The 18,840-nt window shown below is 34.8% G+C and overlaps 1 protein-coding gene and 1 long non-coding RNA gene across 2 annotated transcripts in view; one reads left to right on the forward strand and one right to left on the reverse strand.

Moving 5' to 3' along the window:
• LOC135837357 (uncharacterized) overlaps positions 1 to 18,840 on the reverse strand; it is a 288,834-nt gene that overhangs the window by 119,088 nt on the left and 150,906 nt on the right. Inside the window, exon 3 of the mRNA XM_065352602.1 lies at positions 11,687 to 11,804. Coding sequence (XP_065208674.1) covers positions 11,687 to 11,804 — 118 coding nt within the window. The remainder of the gene's footprint in view (positions 1 to 11,686; positions 11,805 to 18,840) is intronic.
• On the forward strand, positions 13,130 to 16,252 carry LOC135837423 (uncharacterized). Its single transcript, XR_010557187.1, has 2 exons — positions 13,130 to 14,161; positions 14,477 to 16,252. It is a non-coding gene; the product is annotated as an uncharacterized LOC135837423 (long non-coding RNA).

Raw genomic sequence — 18,840 nt, forward strand, 5'->3', positions numbered from 1 at the left:
AGGAATTCGAATATTTTGATGAAAACGGTTTTTTTTTGAGCATTTTTGAAGAATTTCAAGCTCAAAATTGCGCCATAATTTTTGGAATTTTTGAAAAAGCATCGTATGATTTATCAAAATGAGTCAAAGTTCTGCGGTTAACTCAAATATTTAAACGAAAATAATTTTTTGAATATTTTTGTAGAAATTTGAATTCAAAATTGAGTTTTAATTTTGAGAAAGATCAGAAGTGTCGTGCGACTTCTCAAAAATAGGTCAAAATTTGTGCAGAGATACCAAATATTTCCAGAAGAAAGTTTTCTAAGCATTTTCGAAGAATGTATGGGCCCAAAGTGACTCAATTTTCCAAGTTTGGTTGTAGGTTTCATCATTCAGAAGGTGACTATGAAATTATTCAAAAAATTCAAATATTTTGGAAAAATGTTTTTTCGAGCATTTTAAAGAATTTAGCACCCGAAATTGTGTCATGATTTTTGGGATTCTTGAAAAAGCATCATATGACTTATCAGTTATCATATGGGAAAGGTCGAAGATGTCGCACGACTTCTTAAAAAATAGGTCAAAATTTATACAGAAATTCCAAATATTTCCAGGAAAATGTTTTCCAAGCATTTTGGAAGAATGTTGGGCTCAAAATATAGCCGATTTTTCGGATTTGGCAGAAATGTTTGATTTTTAAAAGTGACTGTGGGATTTTTCAAAATGAGTTACAATTTTTCTAAAAATTCAAATATTTCGGGGATGTTTTTAATTTTATTACAAGATTATTACACCCGTAAAGGAGGGGGGGGGGGGGGGGGTTAGATTTGGTTTGTGAGGTTGATATTTTTTATTAGGGAGATGAATTTTTGTATTTCAGGGGGTTCGTCAGGAATGATAGGTGGGTTTTCTTTTATCTGTAGTGTAAGTCTGTTTTGTTTTAGTTGGGGACAGTTGAAAAGTATGTGTTGAATGGATGTGGGTTCGTTTCTGCAAAATTGGCATGCGGGTTTTGGTTCTTTTTGGTATAAAAGGTGGTGAGTAATTTTTGTGTGGCCTATTCTTAGTCTAGTAATAAGGATTTCTTCTTTTCTGTTCAGGTGGCCAAGATTTTTCCAGGGGAGGATTGTTTTTTTATGTTGGAAGAGTTTGTTTGAAGTTTGTTGTGACCAAAAGTTCTGCCAGTTGGTAAATGTGTTGTAAGTGATTAGAGATTTAATATCATCAGGAGTGAGAGAGGTAAGAGGGGAGGGGGCAGCGGCTGTTTTTGCTAATCTATCAACAGTTTAGTTTCCGGTGATACCTATGTGGCTGGGAACATACATGAAGTTAATTGAGTAATCATAATTTTGGAGGTTAAAAAGGGACTTACGTATGTCTTGGACTACGGGATGGTCAGAAAAAATGTTTTGAATGGATAGCAGTGAACTTAGTGAGTCGCTTTGGATTAAGAATTTTTTATTTTCTGATTGAATGGAAATTATATCTATTGGGCAATGTTTTATGGCAGTGAGTTCAGCAGTAAAAATTGAGGCACAGTTGTGAATTTTGAAACTGAGAACTTTGCCATTAATTGAGTAAGCATAACCAGTATAAATGTCAGAAATTTTTGAACCATCTGTGAAGCATAAGTTATATTCTGTATAGTTTGATAACAGTTCTAAGTAATGAGTCTTGATTAAAAATGGGGAGTGATCATGTTTTGGGTAGTTTCTTAAGTAGAATTCCATCTGTATAGGTTTGAGAGACCAAAGGGGATAAGATATTGGTTTATGAATTAGGTTTTCTGGGTCAATTTGTAGGTTGTTCATATTCTGGGATTGGACCTGAAGTATGGAGGAAATGCTGAGAACTGTACACATTGAGTGATTTTTGAAGAGGGTGAGATGGATTATTTGCAACAGTTGTTGAGAATTTGTTTGTTATGAGAATTTTCCTAAAATCAGGAGGAAGCTCTGCAGCTTCACAATGAATGCTATTAATTGGAGATGAATAGAGAGTACCAATGCAGATGCACAAGGAGGAATTTTGAACAGTTTTGAGAATGTTAGTATAGTTTTGTTTGAGAGGTTTGTAAAGCATGGACTTCCATATTCAATTTTACTACGTATCAGAACTATATATGTACAAGTGGAGTAATAGTTGGCGTGATGGGTTATACTTAGGATTTTTAACAATTTTTAGTAAATTTAGACGTTTGTTAAGTTGAGCATTATGTTGAGAAAATGAGGAGTCCAAGTAAGTTTTTTTTTTATCAAAAGTAAGTCCGAGGAATTTGGTAGTTGGTTTAAAAACTAAAGGATGTCCTTTGAATTCAAGGATAGGTTTTGGGTAAGTTTTATTTCTCTTAGTATAAATAGTATACAGTGAGTTTTAGATTCAGAAAATGTTAGTCCATTTGATTCAGCCCATTTTTCGATACAATTGAGAGTTTTTTGGATAATTTCTGAGGCTAGTTTGATGTTATTAGAGCGTATTGAAATGTTTATATCATCTGCAAAAATTCTTAAGGAAACAGGTTGGGGAGTAATACTACAGATATCATCAATTAGGAGTATAAATAGGATGGTGCTAAGCACAGAGCCTTGAGGGACTCCATTTTCAATATCAAAAAGTTCAGAGTATGTATTTTCAATTGTGACTCTAAAGGTACGATTTGATAAAAAGATTTAAATATGTAAAGTAAGCTAAATGCCCTCAAATTCCTATAGAATGTATTTTTTGAAGTATTCTGTATCTCCATGCTTTGTCAAAAGCTTTTTCAAGATCAAAGAAGACTGAGAGTACAAATTCTTTATTTTGAAAGGCAGTATTGATTTCCTGTGTAACACTGAAGAGATGGTCCAGAGTAGATCTTTTTTTCCGAAAGCCACTTTGAAAAGAACTGAGGGAATTTGTAGGATCGATATACCAAGTAAGACGTTTCATAACCATTTTTTCTAGAATTTACATGGGACAGAAGTTAAGGAAATAGGCTTGTAACAAATGTTTTTTTGAAAATTTTAAAGAATTTTGGATCCAAAATTGAGTCATGATTTTTGCAATTTTTGAAAAAGCATCGTATGACTATGACTTATCAAAATGGGTCAACATTTTGCGAGAAATTCGAATATTTCGACGAAAATGTTTCTCGAATATTTTTGAAGAAATTTGATCTCAAAGTTGAATCAAGATTTTGGGAAAGGTCAAAGGTGTCACGTGACTTCCTGAAAATGGCTCAAAATTTGTGCATAAATTCCGAATATGTATTTCCAGGAGAATGTTTTCCAAAGATTTTCGAAGACCGTTGGCCCCAAAATTGAGCCAATTTTCTGGGTTCGATAGAAATCTCCAATAATTTAAAAATAACTATGATATTTTTCAAAATGAGTTTAAATTTTTCTAAAAATTCGAATATTTGGGGGGAAAATGATTTTTGAGCAGTTCTGATGAATTTTGAGCCCAAAATTGGGTCATGATTTTTGAGATTTTTCAAAATGCATCGTATGACCTATCAAAATGGGTTAAAATTTTGCGAGGAATTCGAATATTTAAACGAAAATGCTTTTTGAGCACAAAATCTTGGCAGCTGAACAACCGATCCCATTTCTGTTGCTCAATATTTCTGTCTCTCTAAAAAAAAAATCGCGGCTTTTCCAATCGATTAATGAAAATCACTAATCACAAAACCGAAGTCGAAAAACGATCGCGATATCCGCCCTGGAATAAATTCAACTCGCCTAAAAATAACTTAAGATAGGAATAAGATCATATCCTCTTAGTCAGCCATCTCTTAGCGTTTACAAGCGCTATTTTACATTACAAATAGCCCTCTTACATTTATAGCTAAGGTATAATATAAGCATCTTCTATAGTAGAATCGTATTTGAAACTACATTCACAAGGGATCTGGGTAGTGTATCATATGTATAACACATATACAAAGTATACATTAGTGCTAACGTGCGTAGTACACACCGAACGAGCTTAAATTCTTAGCAGACATTCGAGCGCGAACGAAATACGCAAAAGCCAGCGGAATGTTAATTAAGCGAATAAAATCTCGTACTGTAGTACCTGCATGCATACAACACGAGTATACGCGTATCGTACTCGTAGTACGTATAACTAATGCTATAAGATGGTACATCTTGGTTTAATTTATTACATTCGCGGCATACGTGACGTTAACGCAGCACTTGGTTTTCTTGGAGTTTTCAGACCACGTAGCACCACATACCTTATCTGGAGTCGCCACCGAGCTATTATTTTGGTGGAATACCGGTTCGCCGACATTATTGTTGAATATTTGCAATTATGTGCTGTACGCGTCGTACTTGCGTACTTCTTGCGATATATCCGTTGAAAAAATCAAATTCACGTAGCCCGGCTACCTATAGGTGTAGGATTTCACATTCAGGAAGCTCAAAACTGATTTCTTTCGAATCTGAAGATGGAGTTTATGATAGTTGAGAGGTACCACCATAATCGTCAACTTTTTTCCAAGCTTGTAGTGGTCTAATCTAACATCAATAGGGTATCCACAAGCCTGGAAAACCTGGAAAGGTCAGGGAATTTTGGAAATTTACAGCATTTTTTACTGAAAAGTCAGGGAATTTTGTGAAAAATTACTTCAAACACATTTTTCCATTTCTCATAATGAAAAAATTCACCTACCTTTGCTCAGGCAATTTTTTCGCCGGTCGGTTTTGTCATAAATTTGCAAATTTCCAGAAAGTCTTGTTTTTTGCTAATATTGTTGAAGTCTTGCATTTCATCAACTCATGAGTTGTGAGTATCATTAATAAATCTCGCTCTTTAGTGCTGAAACGTTTCGCTATTTTGATAAAAATGGTTAAGAAGATCTGCCTTTTACTGAAATTATTGTGGAAGTGTCGTTTTCTGTCAAAAATAGCAAAATTGTCGAGAATTTTCTTTGTCTTGTTTTTTGCATCCAAAAACTCCCACTCTTCTCCAATAATAGTTCTAATGTGTCGTTTTTTCGCCAGAACTTGCTTAAAAAAAACTTTTCTTTTGCTGAAATTGTCAAAAGTCTCATACTCATTGCTAGGAGAATCGCAAGTATTCTCAATTTTTGGTCTTAAATCACCATTTTTTTCAATCAAAAAGTTGCCAAATATTTTGTAAGGTAAAGTGGGGTAATTCCGATAGCAAGTCCTAGTTTTGTTGCAAATCACATTTTGGCACAACTGATGAAGAAAGTAGGTAGTTTTAGTGCTGACCTACGCCCATTAATGATCAGATGGCCCATCTGCTTCATTTTGTCAAGTCTGTGGAGTGATCAAAATCTGAATGCCCAAAACCTTTGCCGCAAAAAACAGTGCATTTTTGAAACTTGTTTTTATCGTTCAAACCTTGTTGAAAAATTCTGTTTAGAAGCTGAAATTTGATTGATAGGTGTTAAGGTGTCAGTACCGGTTTAGATTTTGCTTTTATAATTATTTTTTTGGTGCTAATGAATTGTTAAACATGTCGATCATTTTTCATGCTGCGGGGTAATTTTGATAGCCCTAGCAAAATTGCCCTGTAATGTTGTGTTCTCTGCTTTGATGTAGTATTTTTGGGGGGGGGGGTTGAAATTATCAAAGAAAAACATCAAAAGGGGGCTTTTTTCTCTAGTTAGTCTAGTCTTCAAGAATTATGCCTCAAAAATGCATATTTGTAAAAATGTTGTAATTTTTGTTCTAATGATTCAATTTCAGAGTTGGCGCGATTCGAATCGTGTGAAAGAATCGAGAAAGAATCCGATTCTCACGATTCGAATCGGATTCGAATCGCGGTTCTCCAAGTCAAACGAATCGGGAAATGCAGGAATCCGATTCTCTTTTACAGAGAATCGCACCTTCTCGATTCCCTGCGATTCCTTGCAGGTGTTATTCACGTGTTAAAATAGTAAAATGCACTGTTTTCAATGGCTTTTAGTGATACATTTGCATTTTGTAGTTTGGGACTGATGACATTTATTTAAAGGTTAGCTGTTGTGTGAAAATATTGTGAATCAGTGATTCTATGCAGTGAAAGAATCGCGCAATGTAAGAATCGGATCCTCTTTAATAGAGAATCGCGCCTTAGTGATTCTCTGCGATTCCCTACTCACAGCCACAAACGAAACAATAGAACATGCAAAGTGATCATATCCCTAGTTGGGGAAATTGCTGATTCTATATCAAATTCATTTGTCAGTCCTGAAGTTGAAAAAAATTAGCATTTGGGAATCGGAATCGGAGGGAATCGAGAACCGCTAAAGAATCGGATTCAGAACCGGATTCGCTTTGTGAAAGAATCGAGACTGGAGAATCGCGATTCTCCCATGTATGGGAATCGTAATTCAGGAATCCGATTCTGACAAACCCAGGAATCGCGCCAACTCTGTTCAATTTACATGAAATAAAAACCTATGTATATGTACGATAAATTGTATATTTCAACATAACTGGCTCGGAATTACCCCAGGAGAATTATTTTCCTTATAAAACTCATTTCCAGTAACTCGACCTTCCAAAATATTTTTTCAATTATACCTATGTATGAAGCCTCTGTACAAATCACTCTTCAATATAGTCAATAGGGGTGTTCGAGCGCTCTACAGAACGCTGCAGAATTTACAGAAAACATAAAAAATTTGGGGTTTTGTGCGCTCATGATAGACTCAAAATGGACTACAGACTGCTGTAATGCAATTTTACAAAAAACTGTAAAAAAATGTCAACATTTTCTGTAATTGCTGCAGGTTTTTGTAACTTGCTGGAGAGCGCTCGAACACCCCTATTGTGTAGCTGAAGGATGTAGGAATAAAGTTGTTTTATCATTTTTGCCCCAAAATGTACAATAAACCTAAAAAATGAGAAATTGCTAAAATTTTGAATTTTGCCATCGGAATTACCCCACTATACATTAGTTCAACTTTTTTTTAGCAAAAATTGGAAAAAGGAATTGCCAAAATATCCTGCCTTTTGGCTGATATTAATGAAGTTTCTATTAAGTTTCATTTTTAGATTTTAATTTAAAAACAAGTCCTGTTTTTTTTAGAAAAAAAAGTAGGATCCCTGGAATTTCAAAAAACTATTGATTAAATTTGAGTAGATACACCAGAGTATGGAAAGGAGCTGTTGAAGATGATAAATGAAATATTATACGATGAAGGTATGCTGCCTAAGGACTTTAACTTGGTAAATTTTGTACAAATACTAAAAATGAACAACTCGCAGAACAGCTCTGAATATAGAACCATCACATTAATGAGCCAGTCACTGAAGCTGCTACTCGCCGTCATAAATGCCAGAATTGAAAAGAAGATAGATGAAAATCTAAGCGAAACCCAATATGGCTTTGTAGCAAAAAAAGGGACGAGAGATGCAATTGCCCTGCTGAAAGTGATCATTCAAAGAGCACTGAATGCAAATAGGGAAATCATTGCTTGCTTCATCGATTATGAAAAAGCATTTGATCGTGTCAACCATGAGAAGATGTTGGAGATCCTGGAAAAATACAATATCGATAACAAAGACCTGCAAATAATCAAGAACCTGTACTGGGAGCAAAGCGCTAACATCAAGATTGGAACTGAGTACTCGGAGAACGGATGTGGAATAAAGAGAGGTGTGAGGCAAGGATGCCCCCTCTCACCTAGGCTGTTCAACGTGTACGCAGAAGAAATAATGAGAGAAGCGCGAATCAAACAAATGGGATTCAAGATCAACGGCAAGAGAATAAATGAAATAAGCTACGCAGACGACAAAGTGATCCTTGCTGAAACAGAAGCGCAGATGCAGAAAATGATCAACCAAATCAACAGTGCTGGATTAAAATATGGAATGAAAATAAATGCAGGCAAGACCAAGGTTATGAGATTAACAAAAGGAGACGATAAAGAGGTCAAAATCAACATTGGAACTCAAGAAATTGAAAATGTAAACCAATTCAGATACCTTGGAGGGCTGATTAACAACGATGGTAAAGATCATAAAGAAATTAAATCACAGATTGGAGTGGCAAAAAGTGCTTTCAATAACCTCGCCAATGTGCTGGGTAATCGAACGATGAGTCTAGGTTTGAGAAAGAGATTTATGAGATGCTACGTATGGACTGCTCTGAAGTATTCCTGTGAAACATGGACCATGAGTGCAGCATGCAAGAAGAAAGTGCCTGCGTTTGAGATGTTGTGCTATTAAAGGCTACTACAGATCTCAAGGAAGGACTTCATTACCAACAAGGAAGTATTAGCAAGAATGGGAGAGGATTTGAGCGGAAAGTCGTAGTAGAAGATATCAAGAACAGAAAGCTAAAGTATTTAGTACATAAAATATGAGAAAACAGTATTTTCTTGCTAGTGGTACAGGGGAAAGTTCAAGGAAGAACGGCAAGAGGGAGGAAATGATCGAAGCTGCTAACAACAGACTTGCTGGCGAACTCTCCCTGTAAGACCCTGAAAGAAACTATCACATATGCTAGAAACCAGCTATTACAAGGTCTGGCAATGAAGTTCTGGGAAGTTGTTCTCAGAGGTAAATGATACACCACTGGTGTACTCGCAAACACGTTGTGTAGATTAAACCTTCTTTTAATACTGTTAAAAGTTTCAATGCTGTAGGTTGTTCCATATTTTTTTGGTACGAGTTTTTCAATAGTGACTTTTTGTACGATGTCGTGAAAAGGAGTGTTGCAAATTACTTCTTGGAGGAATGGTCACCTCCTCAAGCGTCAAGACATCTTAGTGTCTCCTCACTATTTCTACACCCCAGATTTGATTCCTAGGGACCTTTACTTCATTCTCAGTTGGTTTTTACCTGAGAATCAACACCCATTGCATTTTTGAGGAGGACTCAAAAACCACCGCTCAAATTTTGAAGAATTCACCTCTGAGAGACGCAAAACAGTTTTCTAAGTGGGAGCATTGAGTAAAAATATGATGCACTGAGTTGAAGGAAGGCTACACTAACAACTTATGAGGTCAATCTCCTTTGAAAATTATTTTTTACTTAGCTCAGAGGACATTTCCTCACAGCCACTTGGCAACAAGAATCTCATGGCCTACTTTTTGTGACGTTTTGATCACCTGATCTTCCTCAAACATTTCGGTAATTTTTTTAAACATCACTTTTAACCTTTCAAGACATTTACCTCTCCCCTAACTCAAAGTCTGATCTCCCTGACTCAAAGATCCTCCTCAAGTCACTCCTCAGAGTTTTACAGCGCGACCTTAAACGTTGTTAAACAGCTGTAAATCCCGTAAAATTCACCAGATTGACTTGAAACTTATAACAGTATTAAAGAAAGGTCTAATCTATACAACAATGTGTTTGCGAGCACACCAGTGTTGTATCTTCTACCTCTCAGAATGACTGCCCGGAACTTAATTGCCATAGGTATTTTAAAAACCATTGGTATTTTTTCACTAGGGTGGAAAGACAGGAAGACTGGATGAAAGAATGAATTAATAAAAACATAAAATAAAATAAAATTTCAGTATTTAGTTCAGCATTTAGTCAAGTTCAGTATTAAGTTCAGTACTCTGTCCACTTCATCATTAGTTTCAAGTTCCAATGAAAGATGTTTGAGGGTTCAAATAAAAATTTTGAAAAGTTTTTGAAAAATGATGTTCTTCCATTGTGTTTACGCTTGAATGCGAATTATTAATACCTACAATTTTTGTTCTTTTAACAGAACGCCTCTCTTTTCAAAAATGTTGATACCATCGATTGAGCTCAGCACGTTAAAATCTTGATTTTCCCGCTAAAAAATCAAAAAAAATTTCCCACTGAGTTTGAATAAGGGCCACCCTATTGAGCACATAGTCATGCTTGGAAAAAAGGGCACAACTGTAGATCTATTAACGATATTTGGAGCTCATGATGTTCGAAAAAATTTGACACCCCCCCCCCCTCACCTCATCGCATGTGTAATTCATTTTTCAAGAATCTAGAAAATTGAAGAAATTGGTATGGAAAACCTGGAAAAGTAAGGTAAAATCATTTCCAGAAATGAGTGGACACCCTGAAATGATTTCCTTCGAGTGTCAGATGACGACACGTCCGAAATGCCCCTTTTTTTTGTAAATTCAAAGATCTCGAAATGATTGAATACAACATATTAAAAGCGAGACAGATCAGTTAGACTACAGGGCTGATTACAGTCTGTTAAAGTTCCAAACTAATTTCGATGAGTTAAGAAAAAATAAAGCTTCAAAGTTCAGTCATTTTTATAATTTAAACGACCTTCTGAGAGCCCTGTAAAACACTAAAACGTCAGATGTATTTCTTCAAAGGGACACACTTTTCTCTCTTTTTTTTTTTAGCAATTTAACGAATTCGCAAAAAATTACAAATAAAATGTAATATCGCTTCGCAACGAGACTGGCTCGACGAGGAAAAAAAGCAGATACAAAATGCGAAAGCAACAAAACGGTACAAAAAAATGACGAAAGAAAGAACTGGTATGCAATTTACACAAAAGTCTGCCGTTTAGATAGATATTAACGCGGTTGGTTTATTCATCGTTGAGTATCACTGCGAATCAACTTTATACAACAAGAATACTGACTTAGCTTTCTGCGAAGTTATAACCTACTTTTGTTTTTCAATTATAAGCCTTATACATTAGCCAGTATAGTAGTACAGAAAATTGAATATTTATTTAATTAAATCACATCGCAGCATCTCTCACACAGAGACTGAGATTCGTGTAGGACGAAAACGCGAACAGCGAGTGAAAACTATTCGTGTTGTATTCTTTCGCAGACGCAGACAAGCCATGAAGGCACACAGCTTGAAATTTAGCAACGTTTTAGACGAAAATGAGAAAATTCTTTAAAAGGGCGAAAACGATAAATAGCATTTTTTTTCTTTTTTTTTGGTTGTTGTTATTTTCAATACTTTTTAGTTGGTACAGCACAAACGAAGATAAATTGTTCGTTATAATCAAATTCATTCTTGTTAATGTACTGCTATACGCGTATATAACGAATACATAGATACAAATATACAGACGACCGAGGACGAGGGGGTAGGGGGAGGGACAAAGTACGTAGTTTTACGTAGGTACCTACTACTATACTATATACGAGAGCGAAAACAAAGAAAACGTGAACTAAACGGAGGAAAAAACACCCTTATATATTCTTTTTTTCCCCCCGTAAAGAATACAAGTTGAAAAAAAAACATCCACGCGTGTTACCCCCCTTCCCCCTCCCAGCGTCAGCCCCTCTTTACCTCGACTTGGAAAACAAACGAGCGAAGAGATTGTACGTTGAAATTAATTCCGATAGAATCGACTTATGGAGTCCTATTGTATGTATAAGATTACACTGCTATATAAGATGCTATATGGAGAGGGAGGAACGTAGCGGGGCAGACGATATCCGATATTGCTTTGTCGTTTTATTTTCGCAAATAACTCGGCGAAACGAAGGGAATTAGTTTTATTGTACGAGCCACGTTGAAAATGTAGCTTAGCCCAAAGTGTATAGATAAAGAGGGATCGTGGAGGGGTGTATTTAAATGCGACCAATTTGCACCATTATCGAAATTCTTTCCGCCTTTTTTTTCTCTCCCTCTGTCTCTCTCACTCCCCTGGTTCCTTATTATAGTAGATACGTTTTCCAAAGCGAAGAATTAACTGTAATGGTATCGCGATTGTACGTGCTTTCTACGTGTGCCATGTACAGGTTATAGGTACTTATACGATATTAGGTATAGGTAGAGATGCTCACCTTATTCTACTCATGACGCTTATCGTTGATTCCATATCGGGACGGAGGAATACTGGGTGAATTGCCATTTGACTCCAGTTTGTGTAGCTGATTGTCACGCAGCTGGATGGTGATATATCTGGAATCAGATCAAATACGCGTATGGATTAGTTTTTTTTTTATTGGAGGAAGGTTCACAAAAAATGAAAGTAGTCAATTATATTCTCTCGACTCGACCCCTTCTTCTTAGTTGGTGGTGGATTTGGTGTAAAAAGAGAAAGAAGAATGGATGAGGCAGGTGGGAAGTGTGACGAAGTGGGAGAAAGATCCCCCAGATCTGATTTTCAATAATATTAACGTGAAACTGCATTATTTCCCCCCTCCTCTTCTCAGGATATCCCTTGCCAAAAGATAAATACGTCGTATTTACGGCAAACTGAATAGGCAACTTATTTCACATCATTTTTCTTGTACGAGTAATTTCTTTTTGACAGTTGATCCATTTCCATTTTTAAAACATTTTCCAGGTCATTTTTCAAATATTTTTGAAGAATTTTGAGATCAAAATTGAATCACGATTTTGGAGAAGATAAAAAGTGTCACGTGGCTTCTTAAAAATGGGTCAAAATTTGTGCAGAAATCGAAGAATATTAGGCCCAAAGTTGAGCCAATTTTCTGGGTTTAGTAGAAATTTTTGATTTTACTTTTTCCCCCTTGAATATGTAACTCATTTTGTAAGGTCGCGTAGCACTTTTTTCAAAAATCCCAAAAATCGTGACCAATCACGACCCAATATAGTACTCAAAATGATTCGAAACTCCCAAAAAAAAAAAAGGTTTGATGAAAAACTCTGATTGCTTGTCAAATTTTTACTCAACGAGAATGATAGATAATATTTTAAACCCTTTTGATAAACGTGATACCTTTTTCAAAATTTCTGAAAATCGTTCAATTCTGTAGGTACTCTAAATTCTTCAAAACTGTTTTAAAAAAGTTTTGTCAGAAATTTTTGATTTTCTGCTGTTTTAACCCATTTTGATAGCTTGCATGACACCTTTTCGAAAACGCAGAAAATTATGACTTACTGCTTTTTCATCGTCACGAATTTTATTTTTCTATATATATATATATACAATGATTTTTCTTTTGAATTTCTGGATGGTTTTTATGGATTTTCTCCTGTTTTGACTGATTTTAACATCTCGAATTTTGGTTATTTTTTTCTAAAAAAAATTTTTCCGTGATTTCATTCTGAATTTTGATGATTTTTTTCAGCTGAATTTTTGTGAAGTTTCCGCAATTTTATTTGTATCTTGAATTTTCTTGATTTTTTTTTCAATTTGTTGCGATGGTTTTTTTCTTAATTTTAGTGTTTTTTACTATAATTTTTTCGGAGAAGTTTTTCTCCTTTTGATCGGATTCTTATTCCAAAATCCTCGTAATTTTTTTCAACTTTTTAAATTTTAGCAGATTTTTTCTAATTTTTGGAGATTTTTTAACCATTTTGAATTTTGCTTTTAAGCTTTATTCTTAGGAACTTATGATTTTGATGGTTTTCAAAATTATTCGTTAACTAATTTTTTTCTGATATTTCCTCTGCTTCCTGTTTCGGTCATTTTCTTTCAATTTCAATAATTTTGTTGCATTTTTTCTATTCTTTTTTTTTAAAAAAAACTTGTGTCAATTTTTGGCCAGGTTTTAATATATTTTTCTCATGAATTTGAGGATTTTGTTCTCTTTTTGAAACAAGGTACATTTTTCGTATTCAAATTTTCAAAATAGTTTTCATAAATCACCATTTTCCCGGATTTGGATCATCTCCCCCCCCCCACCTTTATATTTGATTTTAATAAATTTCCCATTCTAAAATGATTCTTCTTATTTATGAAATTTTTTACAATTATTGTTTATTCTTTCTCAACACTTAAATAATTTTTTTCATCGAATACATACTCATGTCAAAATTTCTAAATTTTCACCATATTGATATTTTTGTGTTAAATTTTTTGAAAGGATTTTGGATCAGATTCGAGCTTTCGCTAGTTTTTTTTTTCTTTAATGGTTATGAAATAAAATTATTAAAATTCGAGCTTTGATGATTTACTCTGTGTTTTTTGAAAAAACTGTTATCGAGATTTTCGTTATGATTTGTTGTAGAAGATTTACATAGGATAAGTAATTAGTGTTTATGAAAATTTAAAATTTAACTTTTCTGACATATCTAGATAACACATCAAATGATTAACTGATTGGCAACTCAGACTGTGAAATTTTAATGAATTTTTATCATACCACACAAAATATAAATTTCTATTTTGTGTAAGGAACATTTCGATCAGTGGAATTCAGTTTGATTGGTTCGGACATTTTATTCTTTTTCCTATAAATTTCTCAAAAAAAAGACCATCTTCGATGGATAGCAACGTTATTGCAGTTTTCTCATTTTTTATTATTAGTGGTATCATGTCATGTTGTATGGCGCTACCAGAATCCGATGTAAGTGATAATTTTTTCTTTTTGCATTCCTATAACTTGTGGGGTGTGATTTTTTTTCTCATTATGAGATGCAATGGAATAAATTTTAGTGTTGATTTTTTCTCAGATTTTTGGAATTATCATAGGTTCTGGTTTGTTAAAAGGCTAAACTTGGTTGATTTTTTTACCAAATTTTTTGTGGGGTCTCCACTCTGCACTATAATTGTCTGGATGATGAATTCACTGTCACTTTACTTTTTTCCCCATTTGTTTTCAATATTCCGTCATAACAAGAAAATGCCACATCATTATTAAAAAATTGCATATTCATTTCAGAATGAGAACAGCACAAATAAATCCATCCCCATCTGCGCAAAATACCACGCGGTCCTTCAAGTCCGCTCACAGTTCCTGGAGGACGCAGAATATTGTTTCAAGTTAGAACACACCTTTCCCAATAAAGACAAAATGTTGGAAGATTTGAAAAACAATGCCTCCGTATACAGCGATACAATTACTCCAGACTGTATGAGTAAAATAAAGAACCTTACAGCTTCTACTAATGTGCATACGGCGACATGGTTACATTTCCTCGCATTCTCAAATGGACCTTTGGCTAACGGACTCCGCAATAAACTTCTGGAAGGAAAAATTTTTGTTTTTGGATTTTGTGCACTGGTGGGAAAGATTTTCAATGACATCAGCGGTGCTGTTTACTATGGTCCAGTACCAGATCTCAATCCTGAAGTTCTCCAAGAGGGGTTAAAGAGTTATGACATTAAGGACTATTTATCATTGGAGTCTGCAAAGGTTTTGATAGAAATTGGAAGCATGACAACTGTGCATCGTGACAGAAACAGGTCATTGGAAACATATTGAAGCATTCCAATGGGGAAAACTGTACTACTCGTATATAGGAGCTTCATGTAGGTATGAATATAAATAAAGCATACCATTCTTTACTCATAGTTTTGTAACATTTTCAAGTTTTTGTACCATTTTTCTCAGTATTCTGATATTTTTACACAATTTTTTTTGGAATGCTTGTTTGAATTTTAATAATAGGTATTTTCTACCATTGAAAAAATATTTTTTTTCCTTTTTTTTGGTAATCTATTTTTATACATTGACAAAGTCACTTCTGAATATGAATATTTCTACATCAGTTCATCATCATAACATATCACCCTGCTGCAGCCCATTGCTTTGCAAATGGAGTCAGTCTACATGGTTGACAATCATCATCTTGCTCTGGCCATTAGTACTCTGCTTTGCACAAAGATTGTCTACAAGGCATCTGCTCTCGTGACTCATCCAAAGTACTCGAGTATCTGGCCAAGGACCACTGCCCGAGCAGCAATCGAAAATATTTCTGCATGCGTGAACACCCGCGTTCACGCGGCAGATCACCCGCAGATCGCCCGCAGATCTGCCTCACCATGCGTAAATCTGGACTTCTCCCTCGTATCTGCATAGCGTTTCTGTATGCGTATGTGAAGCATTTAAGCGTGCATTTCTGCCTGTGTATTTACGCATGCGTATTCGTGGCAGAAATACATGCGTTTCTGCCAGTGTATTTCCGCATAGCTTATTACCTACTGGTTGTATAAATGAATCGATTATGGTAAGTAAAAAAATCGTAACTTGGATGTTTCAATTAGATAAATGAAATGCATTTAAACTTTGTAATTGATGTTCAAAAATCAGTGCGACTTTTAATAATAATTTCGGCCTTCGGGTCTTAAATAATTTGCTCTTTTGATTATTTTCACAATTTTTCAGCTTTCAAGTTACAATTTTTTTGCTCGCCATGATCGGTTCATTTATTACACCCTGTACACCAGTGAAATCTGCTGTAAATCATTCTGTATAACTCGTTGCATAAGATTGACTGATGGGTATAACATTGTGTTTGCAGAGGGTAGAATAATGTCAAATTAAAATATAAACATTTACCTACATTTTTTCATCAGTACTTTCTAGCTGATAGGTAAGTAAGTATAGGTACAACAGACTTGTAATGGTTTTTTTACCCTCAAAGAGTTGTGTTTACTTGCTTTTGTAATTCAAATTCAGTGAAAAATTCGCAAAAAATATACCCATACCTACTTTGAGAGTAATTTCTAAATAAACATAATATGTATTATGTATCATATGTACATATTTATATCATCTTCACTTCAAGAAAAAATAATGGACGTAACTGAAATACTTTTCATTTTTGGTTTTTGGTTGGATTTTTAATCAGTATTTCGATATGTGAGTAGGTATTGGTTTTTTAGTTTTTGGTCAACACATTCAAGCTCACTTCATTTTGTTGTTTTTTTTTTTTTTTTGGTCATTTCAAGTCATTAAACATTTTTAAAAAGCAATTTCCAAGCTAATTTTTGTCAAATTTTACTGACATTTTCATAGTTATTGGAATTTAAAAATGTTTTTATTGAGTTCCCTGGATTTGAGAGGAAGTTTCAATGATGTTTCACAGGATTTTGGAAAATTTTACTGGAATTACTTCAAATTCTACATGGTTTTGATGATTATTTATGTCAAAAAAATAAAACAAAATGGACTAAAATCAAACTTGAATATTTTTGTTGTTGTTACAAAACCATCAAATTACATTCAAAATTGTTAATTGGTCATGTATTGAAATGAAATAGAAAATACTGGTTTTTAAATTTATTAAGATCCACGAATTAATTTGGATACTTGTTGGTTTTTACACCACACTCCTGCCTATGAAAAAAAAAAACATTGTGCAGATAATCACACTATGAAAATATGAACCAATTCATCAAAAAATTATTTCACCTTGATAAACTTGTTGTACACTGCTCGAAAACGTCTCAAAAAAATTGAAAAACCATGTCCCAGGCACACATATTTATTTCAAGACAGAAAACCCAAAATTTGAACAAAAAAAATTACCTTCCCAAACAAGGATCAATTAGGTATATATTCAACATTTAATTCACATTTCTAGACCAGCACCAGTGGCGTACTCCTATAATACAAGTCATCCAGCATCCCCTGATAGTACCAGAAGCGGAGGGTTAGAGGAAACAACTGAACAAGAACAACCAACATCTACATTCTAAACGCACATAGCAGCCAGCATACATACAATGGATACACAATACACAGTATGTCTGACAGCAAAAACTGGTTTCTGTTGCTGTTCAAGTCTGGGACAAGGGTGAGAGGGAAGATCCTAATGTAGACAATGCTCTATTCATTCACTAGTACCGGATACCTGTATACGTAAGGTGGGGGGAGGAGGGAACATCTTCACGTGATTTGCATTGGAGGTGAAAGAATGATAGAAAAACTGCCCTTATTATTGCTTTTTTTTTGATCACATAATTGAGAACTGGTAAATGCAGGGCATTCTGTGGAGAATTTTCAGTATCCCTTGCGTGAAAAAAGTGTAACCTGCATAAACGCTACGAACAAGGATGCATAAAACCAGGTGTAAATATGAGGGAGACGCATGCGTAACGCATGCAGAAACGCACGCAGAAAACACTTAAATTATTCCAGAATTACGCGGCGTTTTGCATGCAGAATGCATGCAGATCGCCTGCAGAACTGCATGCATTCTGCAGAGCAGAACACACGCGTAAATCAGTTGAAAATTGCTGCTCGGGTGCAGATAATCATTTTGCCACACCAATTTCTCTCAGAATTGAGGCAGTAGTTCTTTTTTCTGTCCAAGGGACTCTCAGTAGCTACCTTCAGTTCCACTTTTTCATTGCGTTGATCCATTACCGATCCATTTCGCAAATGGTCCAAGTCTCTGATGTATACAAGAACACAGAGAACACTGACACATTCACTAGTTGAATTTTAAGGGTCCTGCTTAATGCTGAATCACCCCATATTCGTTTCAAACAAGTCATCACAGTTCTGGTGAGCTGGCAGTGGTGATGTATTACCCGTTCAACAATGACCATGCTAATTTCAATGTAAATGTTGATCCATCCATATCCGTCACTTTTGGATACCACATGTTGATGTGAATTTCAACCCAATTTCAACCCAATTGTCGATGTAGGAGTAATTGTCAAGCAATGTTGATTGCCATTCATGTTGACAATTGGTTCTACAAGGGTCAAAATTTGCATCAACATGTGAGATCCAAATATGATGGATGTGGATGGATCGACATTTGCATCGACATGTTCATTGATACCCTGCTAGGAAAAAGTTGAAAAATTAATTTCAATAATGGAAACTTTTTCCAAAAATGATCTTCTCAAAGGTAGCCATTGTTTGTGCTGAAAGCAGCATCAACGCGGAGGCCACCTTTGAGAGGTATAGATGGAAAGTCTGTACAAAATAAGAAGTTGAACATGAACTCCTTATATTGAGAAGGTGCAATACTTTATCTAAGAGTACTGAACTAATACATTTTCATGTCAACAACATGTTGATGTTAATGTCAATGTGAAATTTGACATCAACATTATTATACACCCACAATATCAAAGTCATTTTCAAAATTTGAGAAATCTTTGAAAATTTGGTCTAGGTTGGTGTTGATGTATTTGTGGACCATCAACTTTCACACTGACATATCATTGACAACTCCAAACTATGAAAAAATGAATAATTTTGTAAATGCCATCAAAAACTTGTTCTTCTCTTCAAAGAAAATTATATTTTAAAATGTTTACTGAACTTTTAAACGCTAAAACAAA

This window comes from Planococcus citri, chromosome 1 (genome assembly GCF_950023065.1).
Source record: "Planococcus citri chromosome 1, ihPlaCitr1.1, whole genome shotgun sequence".
NCBI lineage: Eukaryota > Metazoa > Arthropoda > Insecta > Hemiptera > Pseudococcidae > Planococcus > Planococcus citri.